The 22,538-nt window shown below is 40.1% G+C and overlaps 1 protein-coding gene across 1 annotated transcript; it reads left to right on the top strand.

The window, feature by feature from the left end:
- Nucleotides 1-2,730: 2,730 nt before the first annotated feature.
- Nucleotides 2,731-22,303, top strand: ano11 (anoctamin 11; the record flags this gene model as incomplete). The annotated part of the gene is made up of 25 exons (XM_083895420.1): nucleotides 2,731-2,862; nucleotides 3,444-3,570; nucleotides 3,674-3,867; nucleotides 3,960-4,067; nucleotides 4,174-4,310; nucleotides 4,398-4,455; nucleotides 4,559-4,669; nucleotides 4,769-4,934; nucleotides 6,069-6,159; nucleotides 7,826-7,922; nucleotides 8,022-8,165; nucleotides 8,447-8,584; nucleotides 9,569-9,667; nucleotides 9,827-9,929; nucleotides 10,146-10,257; nucleotides 10,344-10,398; nucleotides 10,534-10,631; nucleotides 12,212-12,348; nucleotides 12,423-12,628; nucleotides 12,726-12,862; nucleotides 14,399-14,489; nucleotides 14,853-15,036; nucleotides 16,584-16,602; nucleotides 16,994-17,063; nucleotides 22,250-22,303. The coding sequence occupies 25 exons, from the start codon at nucleotides 2,731-2,733 to the stop codon at nucleotides 22,301-22,303; spliced, it is 2,868 nt and encodes a 955-aa protein (XP_083751546.1).
- Between the last annotated feature and the right edge of the window lie 235 nt (nucleotides 22,304-22,538).

Genomic DNA, 22,538 nt, shown 5'->3' with positions numbered 1-22,538 from the left:
CACACACACACACACACACACTCACACGCACGCCTGGTTTCCATGACTCCAGAGCACATTGCACTTACTCTGACCTTAAACATAAGGTCAGATACCTTAGATCACCTAAGGTCAGAGACTTACTCTGACCTTAACCATAATTATTACTGGCCTAATTCTAACCCTGACCCTAACCGTAAAACATGTCTTCACCTTAAAATGTAGTAATTTACATTATGGGGACTTGTTTTTTCTCCCTAAAAGGAAGACGAGCCCCCATAATGTGTCTGTGTAAACAGGTTTAGGTCCCTGCAACATTAGTAATACATGGACAGACACACATTTGTGCTTCATTCATAGTGAGACCCCTCATAGACTGATAATTAATTCCCTAACCACTAACCTAAACCCAATTCTAACTCTAACCCTAAAACCAGGTCTTAACCCTTTAAATCCCTTTAAAGAAGTGAGGACTATGTTTTCCCCTTTCTCCCTTTCTTCAAAAATCCTTTGAATGTGTTGTATTGTATATATTGTTTCATGTGTCCGTTCTGTTCTGGCTCCACCTTTTTATTTTATTTTATTTTATTTTATTTTATTTGCACCAACTTGTGCGGCTGTTAATCACTGATAAACCTCGACCACAGCCTTTACAGGGATAAGTGCCTTGTTGACAAAAGATGATGAGATATTGATTTAAACGCAGTGATTTATATTTCATTATGTAAAGGCAGAACATCATTGAAATTATTTTTTTCATTTGATCTACGTCCAAGATCTTTTCTTAGTTTTGCCAAAGCAAAAGCAAATATGTTTACCAAGCTGTCTCCTCAGGGGATAATCGTTTGTAATGGAGTCATTATGAGTTTAGACCACATTACGAGTGCTACAGGGATTGGAATTTAAAAAAAAGTGCAGACACCACTGTCTCTCTTTCTCTCTGTTAGATATTTTTAAAGCAGACGGACAAGACAACATATAAATGTCCACAGCCTCTTGTCGTTGTCTTTCAGCTCCTCCTGTGAGATGATGCCACAGTGAAACATTCATTTTATTGATTATGCAGATTATTGTTTTCATTTGAATAGCAGCATAATACCACCTTGGTTTTTCTTTGTGTGGTTTCACCAAGCCAGTAATGTTAATTTGCCTCCTCGTTTCAAGAATAAGAAAGCTCATGTCAAGACATTTAAAGTAGAAAAGAAGAACAGGCTCATTGATGCTCTGCAGTAATGGAGGAGACTCCTGCAGGAGGCATGAGCAGATTCTCTCTGGTGCAGCTCAAAGCAAATGGAGATCACACGATCAGTCTGGAACAGAAAGTGAAGGCAAGTGAGTGCAACCCAACAATAGTGAAGTTCAGAGAGTGACTCAGCTAATGGTAGAAACATTGAGGTAAAGAAGAATGATGCTGTCAGATAAACAAGTTTATTATTGAGTTGAAAAAGTGTGAGCTGTAGCTCTTTGAAACATCGGAGCTGGAGGAAGTAAAATAGATATTTAAAATGAGAGAGAAAAGCACAGTTCCAGCTTGTGTTCCTGGAGAAAATCAACAGAAAAAAACTGCACCAAATCCAGTATTTCTTCCAATCCACCAAATAATACACGTTTGCCTCCTTTTTATTCACTTCACTTCAATTCAATTCAATGCATCTTTATTTTTCAGTTACTCCTGTCCCTGTTTATATAAGTGTATGTAACCCTCACTGTGTTCTTTTGTACAAATGTCTTACAAATGCTTCAAATCTTATTTGAAACAATAGAACTGAGAAGATGTGCGGATGTTTGTAATAAATCTTAGTATTTGCAGTTCTGTATTTCAGGGTAAATTTGGGCTTTAATTTGTCCAAACAGAACACAATATTTCAACAGTTAAAATGTGTGTTTTACATTTACTTTGCAGTGTTCCCCCACTTTCTAATGCAATTTGAACCACCCAGACAGCCACAGATCTTCCTCCCACCACATGGTTTTTTTTCCCCATCTTGCTCCCGACATTCTGTACCTCTTCATGCTTTTTTTTTTTTTTTTTTTGTACATCCAGCAGTGTCTTCACTGCAGCACTGCAGTTAACTGAAAGGGAGGAGAGAAGCTGGAGAAAACAAATTATGTCACCTACGGTGCTGATGCTTGTGGAGGTTACTCTGATGTCTGCGTTTATACAAAAAAAAGAACTCCTAGAGTTTCTCCTCTATTCATAATTTATGTTGATTTTGTGGACATTTCAAACCCAATCAAATTAAATCTGCAAAAAGCTTGTGTGTGTGTGTGTGTGTGTGTGGATGGGAGGTACCCAGTATTTCCCCCTCATGTTATTCTGCATAATGAGCATGGTAGAGTCCTCGGGCTTCGTTCCCCCCGACCACTGAACCCCTGACTGACTGCTGCATTATTTATGAAGTGGGATGTTCGCTCTAATGTGTGTCCATAAGTACATTTCCACTCACACTGGCAGCAAAGTATCTGCTGCTGCTGCTGCTGCCTGAATGCCACGTCCATTACAGTATTTCCCTGCTATTTATCAGCGGGGCAGAGGAGCCACACAGATGCAGAGATAGATCAGAGGAAGAGAAGGAGGGAATCACACATTTGCTGCAAATCCTCAGCAGCAGCAGCAGACTCGTTTTCACTACGGCAGAGGTACGGTATCAACTCTTCTTTATGTTCTTTCTCGTCACAGTGTGCTTGGAGTCGTTTATAATAATGATTGACATTTATATAATTTCATGTGTTCATGTGTGCAGCCACACCATGCTGAGGAGGGGCTCGGAGCTGGTGAAGGGTGACAGAGAGGTCCTCCTGGATCTGGACTACACGGGTGAAGCACCAACCACCGACAGCTATGGGAGTCTGCAGAATGGGGACTTCATTCCACCAAGATATGTGAGTACTCCATTTGAGTTTTTACTCTTTCCTCATAAAGCTGCAGTATGTTCTACTTTTATACAGGAATCACCTGAACTTGGAAAACAAGTACACACTTACTCACAAACTCTCCCTCATTCCTTCACACATCACAGGGATGTAGGTTTCTTGTTGATTTGATTGTTCCATGACAACAATATGAAATCTGATTTATTGCATCAACATATTGTGGTGATACGATTTTGCTGCTTTGAAAGAATACAGAGTTTCAATGACGTTGGATCTGTCAGTATGAAATATATGAAGAACAGTAAAACATACACATAAACACTATGCATTTCAAATTAAAACAAGTAACTTTTAGTGCAGTTATGACTCTTGGGTAGAAAAGATTCTTCTCAAGCCAGTGATCACTTTCTCATCTTGCTCATTACTTCAAAGAAGAGGCTTTTATGATGCTGTGTGATGGCTCTGGATTTCATCATTCATTTCAAAAGGAAATGATTGTACCATTCTTGTACTGTACATGCTGATATCAGGAGTAGAACCTGCAGCCTCTATTAAACAGGAAAAAAAAACTAAGCTGTGGATGTTTTCAGTTTTCAGCCACAGCTGCTGATGATGATATGGACAATGACAATCCCATTCATCTCAACTGGAACACAAAAATTAATGAGCAAGTTCCACAGCCGGGGAATTACTTCAGAGATGGAAGAACTAAAATTGGTAGGCAGCGTCAGCAGTTGGCAAATACGCAGCTCACTGATGGATGACTGGAGTCACTTCTCCATTTAATCTTTTTGGCTCTTTATCGTTGATCTGGGTTCAGACTTTGTTCTGGTGTGGGAGGTTCGCTCGCGCAGGAAGCGGCGAGGGAAGGGGAACAGCGAGGTGCCCCCTGAGGAAGAGGAGGTCGTGCCCACTGAGGAGAGCAGCAGGTCTGAGCGAAGGAGGGCACAGTTGGCACAGTGGAGGGAGAAGTTTGTTCAGAATCTGGAGAGTGCTGGGTTGCTGATGGAAAAGGTACTGAAGGTCAAATTTCTGATAATGCATATGGTCGTGAATTCAAACTCCAACCATGACACCTGCTTCTTGCCTCGTGTCTGTCTTTTCAGGAGGAAACAGCCAGTGAAAAGAGAACAATACATTTTCTAAAACTTAGTGCGCCATGGGATGTGATGGTGTGTTGTGCTGAAGAACTCTGTCTTAGAGCTCCATTGCAGGTATATAATATACCGTTATACTTGTGTGTGTGTATACATATGCATATAAATAAATATATATATATATATATATACAGTATGTGTGTGTGTGTTGTTTGGCTTCTAGGCACAGCCACATCTGGACTTGAACACATCTGCTCAGGTTCTGAGTAGACTATGCATACCAAATGTAATGACAGAGTCGGTGCCAAACAGGCCACTGGACTATTACACATGTGCCTTTCGCAAGTCGAAGATGAGCAGGTGAGTCGTCCCCGCTGGACCGTGGTCAGTAATAGAATCAGCTCACGTCGCGTTAAAGCATATAAAGAGTATAAGTGGTATTTACAGATTCCTTGGCTGTGATGACCACGAGAACTACTTCACTAATACACAGAGACACCGTGTTGTGAGTAATTGTGAGCTGTTTTTGTTGTTGTTGTTTTTTGTTTACAGTACACTGCTTCATGTATTCAGTGCTAATTTAATCGAACAGGCACTTTTCATTTCAGGTGTATGAGATCTTATCCAGGACAGTTTACGGCAAAAAGAAGAGGGCTGAAGTTGGTGTGGACAGACTGATAAATGAAGGGGCTTACACTGCAGCTTTCCCTCTGCACGAGGTCACATTACATTCATCTGCTCTGTAATCTGACGTCTGTTTACCCCCCTTTTTTTAAAATTAATTTTATGTTCTTTTTTTTTTTTTTTTTTTCCAAAAGGGCCCTTTTGAGCTTCCAAAGGATGAGATCAGTCCTGACAAACTTAATCAGAGGCAGGTTCTTTATCACTACTGGGCCCGCTGGTGCAAGTGGTACAAGTACCAGCCGCTGGATCACATCAGGGAGTACTTCGGAGAGAAGATTGCACTCTACTTTGCCTGGCTGGGTAAATATAAAATATATGAACTTTCGCATGAAGATATCATTTGTTTTAATGTAAAACTGGAGAACAGAAGCCAATAGGAAAATATCAATTCATTCAAATATGGTAATAATTGTTTAAAGAATCCCAATTAATTTGAGTTTGAATCATTGAATTGCATTGAACTTTCAATTACTATTATGTCCAGACTCCGTTAACCACATGTGATCAACAACTGTTACATTTATTTGATCTATCTGAATGGACCACACACAGACTCAAAGTTAGCGTAACTGTCTTTTTAGGGCAATGTCCGCTTTCATCTGCTTGCATCTAATCACTTTCATCAGCAGATAATTGTCACAATTGCCATTGTCAATAAGTAGATGTTTTGTCTCTGCTCTTGTAATAATTGGCACATGTCTATGACAAAGACCATATGATTTGGTTTAAAGGTGCATTATGTAATAAATCTAAAGCAACTGCCCATAAAATCCTCCAAATATGTCACAGAGACTCAGGAATAATGTTCATATAACAAACTGAACTCACCAACAACAACAGTACAGACAAAATATTTGCATTAAAAAAAATATTTTGCAGACTGAAAATCATGTTTATGTTTTGAAATCATGTTTTGGCATGTGGCGCCACCTACCGCCTTCTACCAATCGTTGCAGTCAGTAGAGTCTAAGCTGCCGAGCAACCGCGGGTTGCCAGTTACGTCAGAAAACCAAACCTAGAAGACCTCGGTATTTTTAATTTGAATGTAGTAACCGTTTTTAGCCACATTCTTACATATGGCACCTTTAATAATCTGGAAAATCTAGGTGTTAATACACTACAGCATCTTAAAGCTATTACAAATGATACTGTATAACACAGTCGTCCAGGCTTCAACAATAACAACCTTGTTTTACTTTTTTTTTTTTTAAATGAGAATTTTGCTGTGAAATCAGTTTGTGATTGTTTTGCCCTTTGCTTTCCTTTTTTCCATATGCAAGAAACAGCTTGAGGCACTACAATTATATCATTTCTGTGATGCCAACCTCGTTATCAAGGACACTCCAGCATGAAACAGCAGTGCAGCATTTTAATTGTTAATTCCCCGGCATCAAATGAGAGCTGTGGCCTTAATGGAGCTCTATGTCTCTGCAGGTTTCTACACAGCCTGGCTGCTGCCGGCCGCAGTGGTTGGAACCCTAGTCTTTGTGTCTGGAGTCATGTCCATGGGCACCAACACACCAGCGTGAGTCCACATGGACACATACTACATTTAGGAGTAATGAAGAGTTGCACAAACAATACATATCTTTTAGTTAATTAAGTGTAGGGTGTTATGCCTCTGTCAGCAGAGGTGTTTGGGCAGTTGAATCATATCTTCTCATTTTCCATTTCTGTCCCTCTTTGTTTCCTGTCACCTCGCTCTTATCATTAAGGCATAAAATGCTCTTGAATTTATTTAATCTGCAGAACAAACAATAACTGAATGTGTGATATATCAACTGTTGCAAGTTAGCGATATCTTCTGAAGCAAAAACAATAACAGTGAATCATAGCGAATATCTAGACAACAACTCGTATATATCTTTATTTCTCAGAGAGAGATCGTAATAGATAGTTTGTTATACTGTGTGTTGCATGAGCTGACTGCCTCTTTCTCCTTTACGATTATTATGTTGTATTACCTTTATGACTCCTCCTTTCACCCCTACCTTTCCCTTGTGCATCAGGGGACTGGTCTACGGTGGCCTTCACATAACAAAAAGCATGTAGTTCTTCTTCATTTGCATAGTAACCGTCTGCCTCATAACGTGAAACGCAAACTGTGGCTGGTTTTTCCTGCTGTTTCGAGATGCTGTAGAAACACGGCAGAGCAAAATGGCAGCCTCCATACAGCAAGACCCTTACCTTAAGTATATACAAGTAGCTAATTATAGAGCTAATTTTAGTGATAGTAGTTTAGCAGGTGAGTTCTGTCTAATCTGGTATTATTGTGTCTGCACCTACACCCAAAATGTCTTTAGATCGTACGCATTACTTGCAGCACTGTGGGTTCTCTATTTTCAAGTGTGCGTCTAATATTTGTGTCTTACCATCTGTTTTCTTTTGTTATCAGTCTCTTTCTGTGGTTCCCCTGTTGTTGTTTTTTGCATTCCATTATGAAGAAACAAGGAGGGTTCAGGACAGAGAAAGGAAGACGAGTCTGTACAAGTCTCAGCTTCACGAGTTTCATTAGTTCACGCTGCAGATTAAAACCGCTGATTAGCGGTGAGTGGATGGAGAGCAGTCTCCATCGATAATAAGCTGCAGCCATCTTATGTGATAATAGACTTTTAGTGCACACTTATCTCCCCATTACTAAAGTTAAGATGGTAAACATTTCTTCGTGAATCCAAGCTTTTATTTATGCACCAGATACTGTGTTATGTGGGTTTCAGCAAATCTCTAAAGCTGCTTGAAGACATTTTAAGCTCCAGAGTTCTGATGTTTTCCTGGAATTGTCTGGAGGGGAATTAAATATATTAAAATATTAATAATAATATAAATATTATTAGAATTAAAACTTCTCCCGTTAGCCTCCTAGTCAAGCAGTTTTCTCTCATTCTGTGGAACATACATAATGTACAGGAGCTGTAATCCCTACCAGGAAGCTTTTGAAGCGTGATTTCAACACCTTTATGCTATTTTCACTCATCCTTGATTTAATATACGCAGGATGTGTGTGAGTGCAGAAGACATTAATGTTGCTGTAATTCACTCAGTCCCTGAATAGATGTTAATGGTATCTCTGTTTCTGTAAAAAACCAGTTGCTCCATGACTCTGAATTCTGAAACGCCGGCCCGTGTTGTAAGCAGTAATTACACGTTTCTCTCGTGTGTGATTATAATCTGTGTCCATTTGTCTTCATCAGTCAGGAGATCTGTACCAGCGGAGCCAGTTATCTGATGTGTCCTCTCTGTAACACATGCAAGGCCTGGAACATGTCTGAGATCTGCACCATGGCCAAGGTGAAGAACTCTCCTATTACAAACAAGTATTTACAGTCATAATTCAGAATATAGAGTAAGAGGTGATGTTTGGCTCCACTGCCACTTTCTGCATTGCAGCTGGGCTACTTATTTGACCACCCAGGTACAGTCCTCTTCAGTGTCTTCATGTCCTTCTGGGCTGTAACCTTTCTGGAGTACTGGAAAAGAAAGATGTCCACCCTGGCCCATCACTGGGACTGCATGGACTTCCATGAAGAAGAGGTCTCATTATCCTTCTTTACTTGCCTGTGGCTACAAACACATTATGGTTCTTATTATGTCTGGAGATCCCAGGTCTGCACAGTGATGCAAACAGTAGTTTGTTCACACACAACAAAACAAGCTAATTTTCCAAAGGACATAGGATTAGTTATTACAGTACAACACTGCTAAAAAAAGTATCTTACTCACCTCTGGAGAGAAATACTGTCTGACCTGGACTTCTCTTAGAAACTCAGTGATAAGTGAATCCTGATGTTATCTCTGTGTGTTTTTACCCTCAGGAACGTCCTCGGCCAGAGTTTGCAGCAATGGCTCCAACTATGGAGGAAAATCCAGTGACTGGGGTCAAAGAGCCATACTTTCCAGAAAAGACCAGACTGTCCCGCATGTTCACTGGCTCCATGGTCATCATCATGATGGTGAGACTGTCAGTTCCTGTGCTGTGTTTGACCTTCAGTTCACTAAAATTATTGCACAATGTATATTTGGGGAAGAAGGATGTTTTTCTGTGTGCCTTTCTCAATACTTTTCATGGTGGGAATCGATCAGAAATATATCTTTTATGTCTTTTCTGAGGTATGATGATGTGATTTTAATTTTACTTCATGGTCAGATCACGTAAGTGCTCTGTACCCAATCAACCTGGTCTCCTTTTCTTACCCGTTATTATCAGTTTCACTATACTTGGTTTTGTGAAGAGTCTTCATTTGTTTGAGCTGAGAATTAAAACTGAATTTTATTCTCCAAATGAATCCAGGTCAAATAACCCAAATGGCCCCAAAGGGCTCAATCTTGATATAATAATTGTGTTCAAAATTGCTGCACATTCAGTCAGTAGGGGTCAATGGTGTAGTACAGTATCCATGATTACTGATATTACTGATCTAGAAACCAACTGTAGACATGGCTTGTATCAAATTAAAGCCTATCAATCATTTATTTTTTCAAATCCAGGGTAAGGGAGAGAGAACAAACTGGGCCTTTAATTACACCATGAAAATAATACAATATATCCTTGATTAGAAACTGTGAAACCAATGGTATTTCGTGGGCTGGAGTTGGGACCATGATCTAACAAGGCAATCAGAGATGGCAGACTTCACCCCATTTACGCAACAAGCCTCCGGCGCCCTCTGCTGGTCATAGTGGCAAGTGCAAGTGCAGAAGCACAAACAAACAGACAGACGGACCGTGGGATGATATAATTAGTTAGTTTTTAATTAGGCAAATTAATTTATTGCAGGCTTTTGAAGCTGAACTCAGTTTCACCTCACATGGCACTTTCATAAACACTATGATATGGAACAATCAAAGGCGAACATCTTCTGAAGCTCGCGGAGAACAGAATTCACAGAGTTGTCGTAAAGTTCTGTGATTATTATCCTCCGTGTCTTTCCTCTCAGCTGTCTGTGGTGATGATCTTCCTGGTGACGGTGGTCATGTGCCGCGGTATCATCAGCGTGATGATGTTCCACACTGGCAGCCCTGTCCTGCGTACAGAGGTACGTATATCAGAGCTACACAGGGTGTTGTGACATTTGGACTCTAGCCTAGTCCAGTTCTGTGTGTCAAATAGCTTCTCTGATGGCCCAGTGTTCTTTGCGTTTGTGTGTCTGTTTGTGTCAAGTGAGCATTAATGGCACGTGTGTTGTCGTTATCAGGCAGGCACCATAGCCAACATCGCCAGCAGTATTGTGAATCTGGGCCTCATTCTGTTGATGGGACGGGTCTACACTGCTTTAGCTGAGCAGCTCACTAAATGGGGTAAGATACATTAGTGCTCTGTAACACCTCAAACCTCTGCATTCATATCTAGACCAGATAATGAACAGATAATGTTTCTTCTGCTCTTTCACCGAGAGAAAATTATTTTTTTTCCACACATCAGAGCGTCTTTTCTGAGAGAAAGGCAACCAGCACATTTGATTCCGTGTGGTTTAATGTGTGTACCACTGTGTGTCCTTGTTTTCTTTGTGGCAGAGATGCACAGAACACAAACCCAGTATGACAACGCCTTCATCTTCAAGGTGTTCATCTTCCAGTTCGTCAACTTCTACTCTTCTCCTTTCTATGTGGCTTTCTTTAAAGGAAGGTGAGACATGATGAGTTAGCAGAGGCACAGGTAAGAAACATTTTACCAATAGGAGATGAAATAGTCTTATGTTTCCTTGTGCACAGGTTTGTGGGTTATCCCACCAACTATGGGACCTTGTTTGGAATGAGAAATGAAGATGTGAGTCCCTTCTTTGCCCCTTGATTAATAAATGAAGATATTCTGTTGGTTGTTGTTATCCAATCAATGAGAAGATATAAATATGCTCCACCAGTTATGCTTTCTTATCTGTGTGTGTATGTGTTCATATTGCAGTGTGGTCCTGGGGGGTGTCTCATTGAATTGGCTGAACAACTTTTCATTATTATGGTGGGAAAGCAGCTCATCAACAACATCCAGGAGTTCATTATCCCGTATGTTCGTATTTCACTCATGTTCCAGTATGAATAGATCAAACAAATGTTCACTACTAATAGAAATATTTAGTAATTGGCATTACTGCTCTTTGATTTTTATCAGGAATATGATTAATTATATTCATGTGTTCTCTTGTTTGTTTTGATGTAATAATGTACCTGTGTGACATTATCAAGGTTTTTGTTGTTGTTGTTGTTGTTGCTGTTGCATTAGACTGCTCCACATCCTGATTGCGGTTGTGACTGTGGTGCAACACTCACCCGGGTAGCTCTGCAGCATTGGCACACTGTGTGTGTGTGTGTGTGTGTGTGTGTGTGTGTGTGTGTGTGTGTGTGTGTGTGTGTGTGTGTGTGTGTGTGTGTGTGTGTGTGTGTGTGTGTGTGTGTGTGTGTGTGTGTGTGTGTGTGTGTGTGTGTGTGTGTGTGTGTGTGTGTCCAGACAATAGAGCAGAATCAGGTTACAGAGTGCTGTAGTAAACAAAACATGTAGCAGATATTCAGACAGATATTGTCACTCAAGTTTTTGACCACCAGTGGCGCTACAATGCAGTGATTCCTGGTGTTTTTTTTGTTTTTTTTGCCATTTTTTATCAGTGTAAATGTGATATTATGTGTTGTACATGAACATGATCACATCATTATCTGCTGCATGTAATGCAGATCTTTTTACTGGTCCCCAAATAGAAGCTGTTAGACAGATTAAATGGTTGATGGTAGCTAAGTGCTGAGGTTTGTTTTCTTCTGCACTGATGCTGCATCCAGATTTAGAGCCCAACTCCTTTGAGGAGCACAGCCCACAGGATTTACACTCCGGACTACTTAACACTGGCTTTATCTGAACTCAACAATAGAAGGGCTTCATTCGGGTGGTGATATCTTCCTCTCTGGATTTGCACACTTACTCAACATGTACCAAAATCTGAGAGGTTATCTGCCTTTGAGTAAATCTGTTAAACTCTTGATTTTTGTCAAACCAGTGTGAGCATTAATTGTCTTAACTTTTAGCATGTTTCATTCTCTCAGTGTAAATCAAACTCTTCAAGGCAGACCTTTGTTAGCGCGAAGTAACAAACAGCTACTAAGACACCAGGTACAAGGTCATAATCTACTAGGATTAAGTCTCAGAGATATTTTACTTTAATAGCAGCTGTAAATAAATCCACGATGTTAAAGGGAAATCTTCAATGCCAGTGAAATGTATAGGGCTTTTCTAGTCTTGATGACCAATCAGACTAGAAAAGATTGTTTTAAACTACAGTTAAACTACTTTCAGTGGTTCTTCTGTCACATGTTTATCACATGTGACTGAAACAGTAATTAGGAGCAATTTGGGGTTAAGTGTCTTGCAATCTGGACTAGCAAAGCCAGAGATCGGACCCCTGAAAATTCAGAAAAGAAAAGGCGGTGTGACATAAGTGTAAAATATGTACACTTAAAAAAATATCATTATCTCTGCCAGCTCCAGATATGTTGTTTTATCAATCAGCCTGACCTCTGAGTTCCCCTAGTTGACTGTAAAATCTCCTCTATTTTCTATATGTGTATTTTACATCATGTCTGTTTCTCTGCTCTGTCAGTAAAGTTAAGGCCTGGCAACAGAAAAGGACTTTGTCCAAGGTGCTGGGAAGTAAGAAATCCCGTGATTTTCGGCGCTGGGAGGAAGACTACCAGCTGGTGGAGTGTGAAGGCCTCTTTGAAGAGTATCTAGAGATGGGTGAGTGCCTGGAACTTCATGTTTAAACTGTCCATTGTGTATAATGCACAAATTAAAATGCTGTTGTGTTGCAGTGCTGCAATTTGGGTTCATTACCATCTTCGTGGCTGCTTTCCCGCTCGCTCCACTCTTCGCCCTCCTCAACAACTGGGTGGAAATCCGTCTGGATTCTCACAAGTTTGTGTGCGAGTATCGGAGGCCGGTGGCTGAGCGAGCACAGAACATCGGAGTGTGGTTCAACATACTGGAGGCTCTGTCACACTTGTCTGTTATTGCCAATGTGAGACGACTGACAACATCTTCACAAGACGTCAACGTGTACCAAAGCATAACAGTGACCATGTTAAAAGCCTTTACGTTATTTTTTCCTCATTCAGGCCTTTCTAATCGCCTTCACGTCCGAGTTTTTACCTCGGCTACTCTACCAGTACAAGTTTGACAATGATCTCGATGGATACGTCAATTTCTCCTTGTCTTACGCCCCACTGAACTACACAAAGTACTCGATGTGCAGGTATGTTGTTTGCAGATTGTGTCAGTCCATCCATGTGAGAGTGAAGAAACATGCACTGGTTTGAAGGGGACATATTACTCAAAATCAACTTTTTAATAATTTTAAAGGTGCCATATGTAAGAATGTGGCCAAAAACGGTTACTACATTCAAATTCAAAATAACGAGGTCTTTTAGGTTTCGTTTTCTGACGTACCTGGCAACCCGTGGTTGCTCGGCAGCTGAGACTCTCCTGACTGCAATGATTGGTTGATGATTTGGAGTCTGTAAAATATTTTTTTTTAATGCAAATATTTTGGCTGTACTGTTGTTGTTGGTGAGTTCAGTTTGTTATATGGACATTATTCCTCTCTGGAATAATCTCTGTCTCTGTGACATATTAGGAGGATTTTATGGCCAGTTGCTTTAGAATTATTACATAATGCACCTTTAATACTTATATTTGGGACTCTGGAGGGCCTATGAGTAGGCAAAGTGTGAAAAAAGATGACTCACTCATGTTTTTGTGGTCCGCCTCAATCTAAGTACAGGAGATGAAACAAAAAGTTGACTTTGTCACTCATTGTGACGTCACGATGAGGCATTCCTCGAATTGTTGTCTCACGGAGCTCCGCTTTGTCCCTAAAAAACGCAACAGTGCAGACGCGGGCAATAGTATCTGAAAGAGCGGAAGTCCGCGGAGTGTTCTACACAAACTTCTAGCCTCAGAGGATTTACGTGTCCATTGGACACATTTTATGTATGACGGCATTGTGCCGGCTATAGTCGGCAAGTGATCGCTTTTCCAAATACTAACTGCTCCGCCTCAGTGATGCTGACGTAGTTTCATTTGTATTAAAAGAGACACTCTCAAAACCGAGAGCTCTGAACAGGGCTGTGTTGGCAGGGTGATTGAACTGCTGTGGTGCTTCATCTTTAAGGTATTTTGACCAAAGCATGTCACAGACATGTTCATTAGGACACCAGGGAACTAGGTTAACTTGTAGAAATAGGGTATAATATGAGTCCTTTAAAATTCATGTGAAAATTTCATTTTCAGTCAGTTTTATCAAAATTCTTGAACAATCTGAATAATACACACACACACACACACACACACACACACACACACGCTCACACACACACACACACACACACACACACACACACACACACACACACACACACACCACACACACACACACACACACACACACAGTGTGCCAATGCTGCAGAGCTACCCGGGTGAGTGTTGCACCACAGTCACAACCGCAATCAGGATGTGGAGCAGTCTAATGCAACAGCAACAACAACAACAACAACAAAAACCTTGATAATGTCACACAGGTACATTATTACATCAAAACAAACAAGAGAACACATGAATATAATTAATCATATTCCTGATAAAAATCATAATAATAACAGAGTAGTTTCAGATCACAGATGTGACCAACAGAGGGTAGTGTTGCAACTGATATTTGTTCTGCTGCATATCACACACACACACGCATGCAAGTCATTAAACAGTTACATATTAAGTGTTTGCCTTTTTCCAGATATAAAGCATACAGAGACAACAATGGAAACTACACGCTGTTCTACTGGGAGCTGCTGGCTGTCAGACTTGGTTTTATCATTGCTTTTGAGGTATGAGGAAGCTGCTTTGTTTCTATTTTTGTTTTGTATTTGTCCTATTTCAGTAATTGTCCATCCATTCCTTTTTTTGTATATTTACTGTATGTTTTACCTTTTCCATTCCAATTATTTTCTGTGACTTTTCTGTCCCCTATCTATTGAATTTTTTCAGGTTATTCATTTGTTTTTTTTCTTCTTCTACCCTTCGTCTTCTTTGCTCCGTCTTTCAAAGTTCATCTGTCTGACCCATTTTTCTGAAATGTTTGCTGTCTAGCAGTCACTATAATTCGTACATGAATTTCTCTCAATTAGTTTTTACTCAAGTTTCCTCGTCTGATGTGACTGTCTAATGTCTTCGACTCTCTTTTCCTCCAGCACGTGGTTTTCTTTGTGCTGCGAGCCATCGACTGGATCGTACCTGATGTCCCCGAGTCCCTCGAGGTGAAGATTAAGAGGGAGCACTACCTTGCCAAGCAAGCTCTGGCTGAGAACCAGGAGGCACTGTTGGTGAGTCGAAAACGAAGGGCCGCCTCTGCCTCTGTAGGCACTTCTAGCCCAGGTCAGTAGAACATGGGACACACACACACACCCACATACGCCGTGCAACATACATTAAATGATGAATCCCAACTATGTATCTGTAATTTAACATTTATGGAAAGGATCAGAAATGTTAGAAATACTTGAGATACAATGTCAGATACCCTTTGACTGAAGATGTTTCTATTAGATCAGAATCAGAATCAGAAATACTTTATTGATCCCTGGGGGTGATATTGCTTTCGTTAAAGCTACTCCAAACAAGCACGGAGAAAACTAAGATATGAAATATTATTTTTTTTTGCACACACACACCAATTAGTGCTAGTGAATTTGGCCTCTGTATTCAACCCATCCTCATTACACACAGTGGTGAACACACACATGCTGGGAGCAGGAGCAGTGGGCAGGTTATTAACTAAGATATTAATAATAGTGAATAAAAGTAACAAAATACAATGTTTTGAACATAAATTGGTGAACTGTGTATAACCTAATATGTACATGTAAGTGTAGCACAAGAGTTTTTGCATTGAGACAGAACTGACAGTGAAATGTGCAACTACATTGGTACTGAGGGTACATGCAAATGCAGCACAATTACAAACAAAAGTACAGTGGACATGTATATTGCACGGGGATATTTATGCTGAGTGGTTCTGGCACAGCAGTAATTACAGTCATTTTCTATTGACTCAGAGTGTCTGACACAGTGAGGGTGGAGCTCCACAGGCAGGAATGACTTCCTGTGACGCTCTGTGGTGCATCTCAGTGGGATCAGTCTCTGAACGCTGACAGTGCGTCTGTGTTTGACCAGGACATTATGGAAAAGACGGGAGATGTTCTATTCTGATGTACACATTTGAATATATCTCCTGAGACCACAAATATAATGTCAAGCAGATATTGTCCATGCTGCTCAAAGCATGATTATAGTTGATTATATAATTCGCGCATCTCACAGTTTTAGCCAGTTTAGCAAATTTTTGATTATAATTGATTTTTATCAAAATTATTCTGCACCCAGTAATGTGTGTTTCTCACACAGGTGATCACAGGTCACACTCTGCGTTAAAGCGTCTCTGTTGAGTCTCATAAATAAATTCCACATTTTAAAGGTGTTTAAAAGCTCTCCTCACCCGTCAACACACCCCCACAGAGCATTTGCAAAGCACCTGCGGCTCGGCCAGCTGCCATAAACTTGCTACACTGCACACAACGCGATCATTAAATACATTGTGTGGGATCCGAGTCGTTTTAATTTGATTCTATCCATCGACTGATGGCTGATGTCCGCTGTTATTTCCTCTGTAAATAAAAATGTTAATGTGCAACAGAAAATATTTCCTTGGGGGGGGGGGGGGGGGGGGGGGAAGCAGGATGTAAACAGGAAGTAAACAGTAGAGGTTTAAATACAGCCTCTGTCAAATCTCAGAGGTTCACTCTGTTATAGTAACATTATTACAGGAGACAAAAGTTCATCCTCATCTCTCTCTCTGTGTGTGTGTGTGTGTGTGTGTCCCTGTGCTCTGACTCATGCTGTTGTCATGTGTCTCATGTCGTCAGTGTTGCTGGTGGAGGAAAGGTGAGTATGAACAACTGCACACATGTAAGTGAGTTGAATTCTGTAACTTTTAGGGGGATTATTTGGCAGAAATTGAATATGCATTACTGTTTGTATAAGTGTTACATAAAAATAAGAATATTTTTTTTTATTCAGTCTTACAAAGCCCTCTCTAGCCATGTTTCCACCAAGTGGACAGGTGCAAATAGTACCAAAATAACCACCCCCAACCGTTCCATTTTTTGGTACGCTTCCCTTGGGGTCACCCACTCCCTTGTGACCGTGTTTCTTCAACGCCCGCAATCTATTCTCATACAAGTTTTACGGCCACAAACTAAGCAGAAAAGAAAAACACGAGCTGCTGGATGTCCTCCATTGTTGTCTGTTGCGTTGTGTTTGATGTTATTGTCAGCGGCGCACCAGCACAGTATTCGTTCCTCACTGACGGGGCTGATGGGCACAGCCCACATCCCACCTACCAAGTAAAGCTACTGTTTTCGGTAAAAACGCAAGCCTGACCGAGGGCTTTACTGTTCCAAACTGTACCGTACTGTTCCAAACTGAACTGTATCATGATGGAAACATGGTTATTATTATTTGTTACAATCAGCAGCATCACCATTAGGTGTCACTAATTCTTACACACTGGACCTATAAAGCCTTATCTAGTTAGTCTGTTGTGAGAGTATATCCTTTTTTTTTTTATATTTATTTTTTAAGGAATATACTACTACATTTTAAGGAATATAGAAGTATGTAGAAGTTATATAGGTAGAATATCTATAACTATTATATATATATATATAATATTTATAGAATATATATTCTATCTATATAACTTCTATACACATATATATATATATTCTATATATAGAAGTTGTCGGTTATTATAGGTTCTAATTAGTTGCTTTTGGATAGAACCAGGCCAGTGGATTCTCCTTGTATTCTCCTTGTCTCCAGTTTTTATGCTGATTAGACTGAGATTAGACAGAACCCATGGTGACTCCAGCTTTACATACTGTATAACACACAGGTTGACACTGGGTCATCGACTCTAATCTCAGTCTTGAAAAGAAAAGTCTTAAATAAACAACACGTCATAAAACACTGTCACCAAAGTATTTTTTTTCCTGTCCATGTCACATATATGACCAGTGTATAGTGTAGTAGTATCAGGATTGCAGGCTGTATTTCAGTAGCATGTCGCAGCAAAGACAGTATTAAATACTGTCAGCTTTTTTCACCCTCATACCTCACAGTATGTACAGTAGTTGGTCTGACGGAAGTCTCTCCTCTCTTTCCCCATTCCTTCCATGTCCAAACTCAACTGCTACTGCCTCCCCTGAAGCAAGCGACGCGTCCTCTGGAAACATGAGTTAGATCTGCATCATGGAAAAGGAGTGAAGATGGTAAAAGACTCTGCATCTGGGATAATGGGTGAACTTTTCACCTGAGTGGAATACGGGCTTTGCACTGGGATTATAGCTCACTTTTCTAATACATATCACTGCACAGATAAACGGGTTTGTGATGGAGGCTGTTAAACTGGCCTAAAACTTGGAGAATACATTTTACAAAAGTGTACAATCTATGACTTATTGTATATTCATTTACAATCAGTGCCCAATCAAAAAAGGAATTGATAAATTTAGTTGCTTTTTTTCCAGCATTGTCGAGGCTAAATGTTAAAATAAGTCCATTGACTCTATTATTTGTGTTGACATCAATTCATATGGATGATACATCAGTATAAACCAAATGTATACGCTTAAATGCACAGTGTATATTAATAAAATGTTTAGATAAAATGCAACATTCTCTAAAGTCAAATTACTATATATCTACCACGATGACACCACATCCATGTCAGTAGTTTGTTGTGTTCAAACTAGAGCTAAAGACCTTGTTTGGTTGAGTCAGCGTTTATTTAAGCATTATTTTAAAGTTATTTTATAGAAATGCTATATGATTTTTAAAATGGGAAATATGGCAGAGGCTCAGGCATCCTGACTGTTAGCGTAGGTCACGCTCCATTAACATAGTACATCATGCACAGTGTGATAGCAATCGTGGAGGTGTTATTTTGGGTATCTGGCATCCCAGGAGCAAAATTTGTATTCATATTTTTGCATGAAATCTCCGCGATCAAATCATTAGATTTGCTCAGACCTCAAATCATCAACAACAGAGCAGCAACTGTGTTAGAGAATATCTGCGTCTTGGTCATCACAGATAAAAAAAAATATGCACATATATCAATACACTATACAAGGAATGGATGGGTGGATTTGTTAAAAATGTTTTCTTCTAAACTACAGCAATGAAGTGTTTTTTAATACGTTACTGAGACTCTTTGTAAAACTGGACAAAAAATAACCTGATGATAAACATACAGTATTATTACATAATAATATTATTCAGGGAATTGGAAGGCTATTATTTGAAATGGGAACTTAAGAAAGGGGGAAATCTGTCTATTTTAAAGATGCAGTGACTGCTCTCATGTGATATTATTGGCCTGTGGCTTGGTCTCTGTCTGCGTGGTGAACGCTCTACACCTCCTGTTAGTAGCACAGTCTTCATTGTTCACAGAGCTTTTCCACAGTGAGAGAGACAACAATAAACAAAAGGCTGAAAGACTGACGAGTACTCCGCACAACGGGTAAAACTGACGAGCTTCATGAAATCAACAGAGCCTTCAAAGTGTGTGTTTTCTTTCTCTGATCAGCGTAGACTTGGACTTAAAGTGTACCTTTGCTCACGGAGACTGTGTAAATTGACCAAAACACACCTTTTTAATCAAATCTTGAGTAGGCTGTGATTGTGAGGTGACAGTTCTGTTGTTGTTGTTATCGAGGTTATCTGTTGCTGTGACTGTGAGGTTAAAATATGCAAAAATCTACACCTACATCTGCAGTGTATGCAGTATGTTGGGTGCTATGCACATGCTGTATACTGTTCATGTTTACTGTAATGAATGCTGAGCATGTCTGTCTTTTTACTTGAATCCGCACAGTGTTTGTATGTGTGAAGGGTTTGTTGAAGTACAGTGCTGCACTGGAGTAAAAACACACGTATCATGTCATGAGAGATATTTTGTGTGTGAGCTGTTTAGAACTTTAAAACCAAAATAAATCTAGTTTGATGGACGTGAAAGCCTCCTCAGTGTGGGAATCTGAAATGCTGGTGTGTATACTATACGGGGGGGGGGGGGGGGGATATTGTAGTCGCTGTGCTGTAGGTATAAATCTGCCTTCTCCACTTTCTTCTTCTCTCCATCTCACCTCAGGATGTACAGTATAGCCTTCACCACACAGGAGGCAGGCAGAGCTGCAGGACGCTGATTTATTAGGAGTCAGAAACAGACAGGTGTTCGTTAATGATTTCTCTCTTCCTCTCCCTCCTCCCTCACATTCTCATAAATGGCTGTGGCCTTGGGCAGCTCCTGACTTTTATTTCGTCTCCCCGCTTCCTTTTTCCTCTCTATATCACCCTTCTCTCCTCTCTCTGTCTGTCTTAATTCATCCTTATCTCCTTTTTTAAATACACAATCTTTTTCCCCTCCCTTCCTCTCTCTTTGCCTTTTTCATATAATGATTGTTATGATTGCCGCGCGTTCCTCTGCCATGGCCTGCAGGAAGAGTGAGTTAGTACTTGTCAGCGTGCACAGGTATGTGCTGTGGACACCGGCTCACCCACTCACTGTGCACTGGGATATGAAGGGAGGCGCTCACATGCTCGGGCCATAAAACGTCTCAATCAGCGAAGGTGAAGCAGACCCTGCAACATGGCACACGAGAATATTATTGTATGTATGACATTAAGATTATGTGTCTATTTGTGTACAATTATGCATAAATGGATGAGAAGTAAAGTATAACCACAAAGTTCATTTATATGTATTTACAGATACAAAATCTCTCAAAGTGCTGCACACTAGATACACAAAGCAAAAATAAAAGCATCAAGGAGTTAAATAAATTAAAATAAAACTGAACCAAACCAAACCCAAATTAGATGATCACAATGTCAGCACATAAGTATTTAGTTTGAAATGGTGACTCAGCATTTACAACGGTAGTGTTTTCTTTATTATGATTTTGTTACAGCAGTCACATTCAGTGAGTCTTCACAAATCCATGCTCCACACTCACAGAACAATATTTCAAACTCCAGTGGAAACTCCAAAAAGCTTTAAAAGGGAATACATTAAATAAACAAATGACATATCTCAAGACCCTTAATGTTGTAGAACCAGAGCCTTGCAATAATAAAACAAAATAATCTTGAATAAATACATTGGATTGAGCCTTGAGCCTTTTATTACATCAGTTTAGAAAAACACACTGAGCTGATAGTGTCTGCTGAATTTTCCAAAAATATATCCACAGATTTTTTTTCCCCTCTCTTCACGGACACTGAACAAAAAATACTAGGGCTTTAGCAGATTAATCTGATTGCCCAATAAATTGTGTAGCCTTAATATAACACTAAAATAGTCCGTTTAAAACAACTCATTGTGAAAGTGACACCAAAAGAGTTGAATTTCACACTATTCCAGAGTGCATTTGGTCCTAATCAATTAAACTGTGACATTAACCATGCAGTGCAACACTGGTATCCTTTGTGTGAACTTGTCACTATGTAAACCCTATTTAACATCACATATAATCATTTTATAAGTTGATATTAAGAGCATCAATTAGTGTAACTTATGTAGTGTAAAGAGGAAATGCATCCTATATAGTATCTTACGTATCGTACCCTTTTTTTTTAAATTAAGGAGAATATTATATATGTTCTATATATAATATTATATAAAACTGAACACTAGGTGTGAGTGTGAGCGTGGATGGTCGTTTGTCTCCATGTGTGTCCCTGTGATGGCAACCTGTGTCAGCTGAGATTGACACAGCGCCCCTCACAACCCTCACGTGGAGGATAAAGCGGTAGATGATGGATGGATGGATAATATTATATCATATATAATAATTATAATAATTAGTCACCCACTACTTCATGGTGAAAGTGCTGTGGCTTGGTAAACCACCACCCACTGTTTTCATGTTTGATGAGTGAAAGTGATGAATACAGCAGCGTCCAGGGAGCAATGAAAAAAGATGAGTGTATTCAATCGTTTGTGCAGTTTTTCTTTTCTACTTCCATTCATTTGGATAAACTAAATAAAATATTATCCCAAACCTTAACCATTACTAGTTAATATCTTACCATAACTTTAACTTAAAATCAAACTTGGTCCTGACGAGGTCTGTGTTTATGCCAGAGAAGGTCCTGAGGAGGTAACACATATCTATTAATACATTTATTCAATCTTTGTACACAATCCAATGGAGGAACAACATTGTTCTGTCCAACTCTGTCACTCCCTCCTCTCTGTCTCTGTGTGTCTCAAAGCAGGTGCTGAAATGAGACACTAAATAACTATTAGAGCCAGAGCAAGGGCGAGAGAGTGGGAGGAGAAAGAGAAAATGAGAGAGCACTTCCCCAACAGTAGCAGAGAGAGAGAAGGTGGGAGGGCGGGAGGGAGGGAGGACAAGGGAAGGAGAGGGAAGGCAGAGCAGAGGAGCTTAGAGAGGGGATCTGCATTGTAAGTAGCTCTGAGAGCAGCAAGTGGTGGCCGTTTTCAACCTGTTTTTGTTTTCTCAAGGAGCAGGAGAACGAGAAGGACGAGAAGATTCAGGCAGGAGAGCACAGATGCTGAAAAGTCTGAGCTGAGTTCAAAGAAAACAGTAAAGAAGAAGCTGAAGGAGGGAAAAGAGAGGAAAGAAGCCAGGAGGAACACAAGGCAGCAATGGATAGAAGAGTGTCTCAGTCTGACCCTGGGATGGCCTGGATTCACACACTGTTGCTGGTCACCAGCCAGCACACGCACTAGACTGCTAAATCATCAATGAGGTACAGTACTGAAAATCACAGACATGGTTTCTGTACACACT

This window comes from Microchirus variegatus (assembly GCF_963457635.1).
Source record: "Microchirus variegatus genome assembly, chromosome: 9".
NCBI lineage: Eukaryota > Metazoa > Chordata > Actinopteri > Pleuronectiformes > Soleidae > Microchirus > Microchirus variegatus.
The sequence above is the reverse complement of the archived record's forward strand: the minus strand, read 5'-3'. Positions and strand labels throughout refer to the sequence as shown.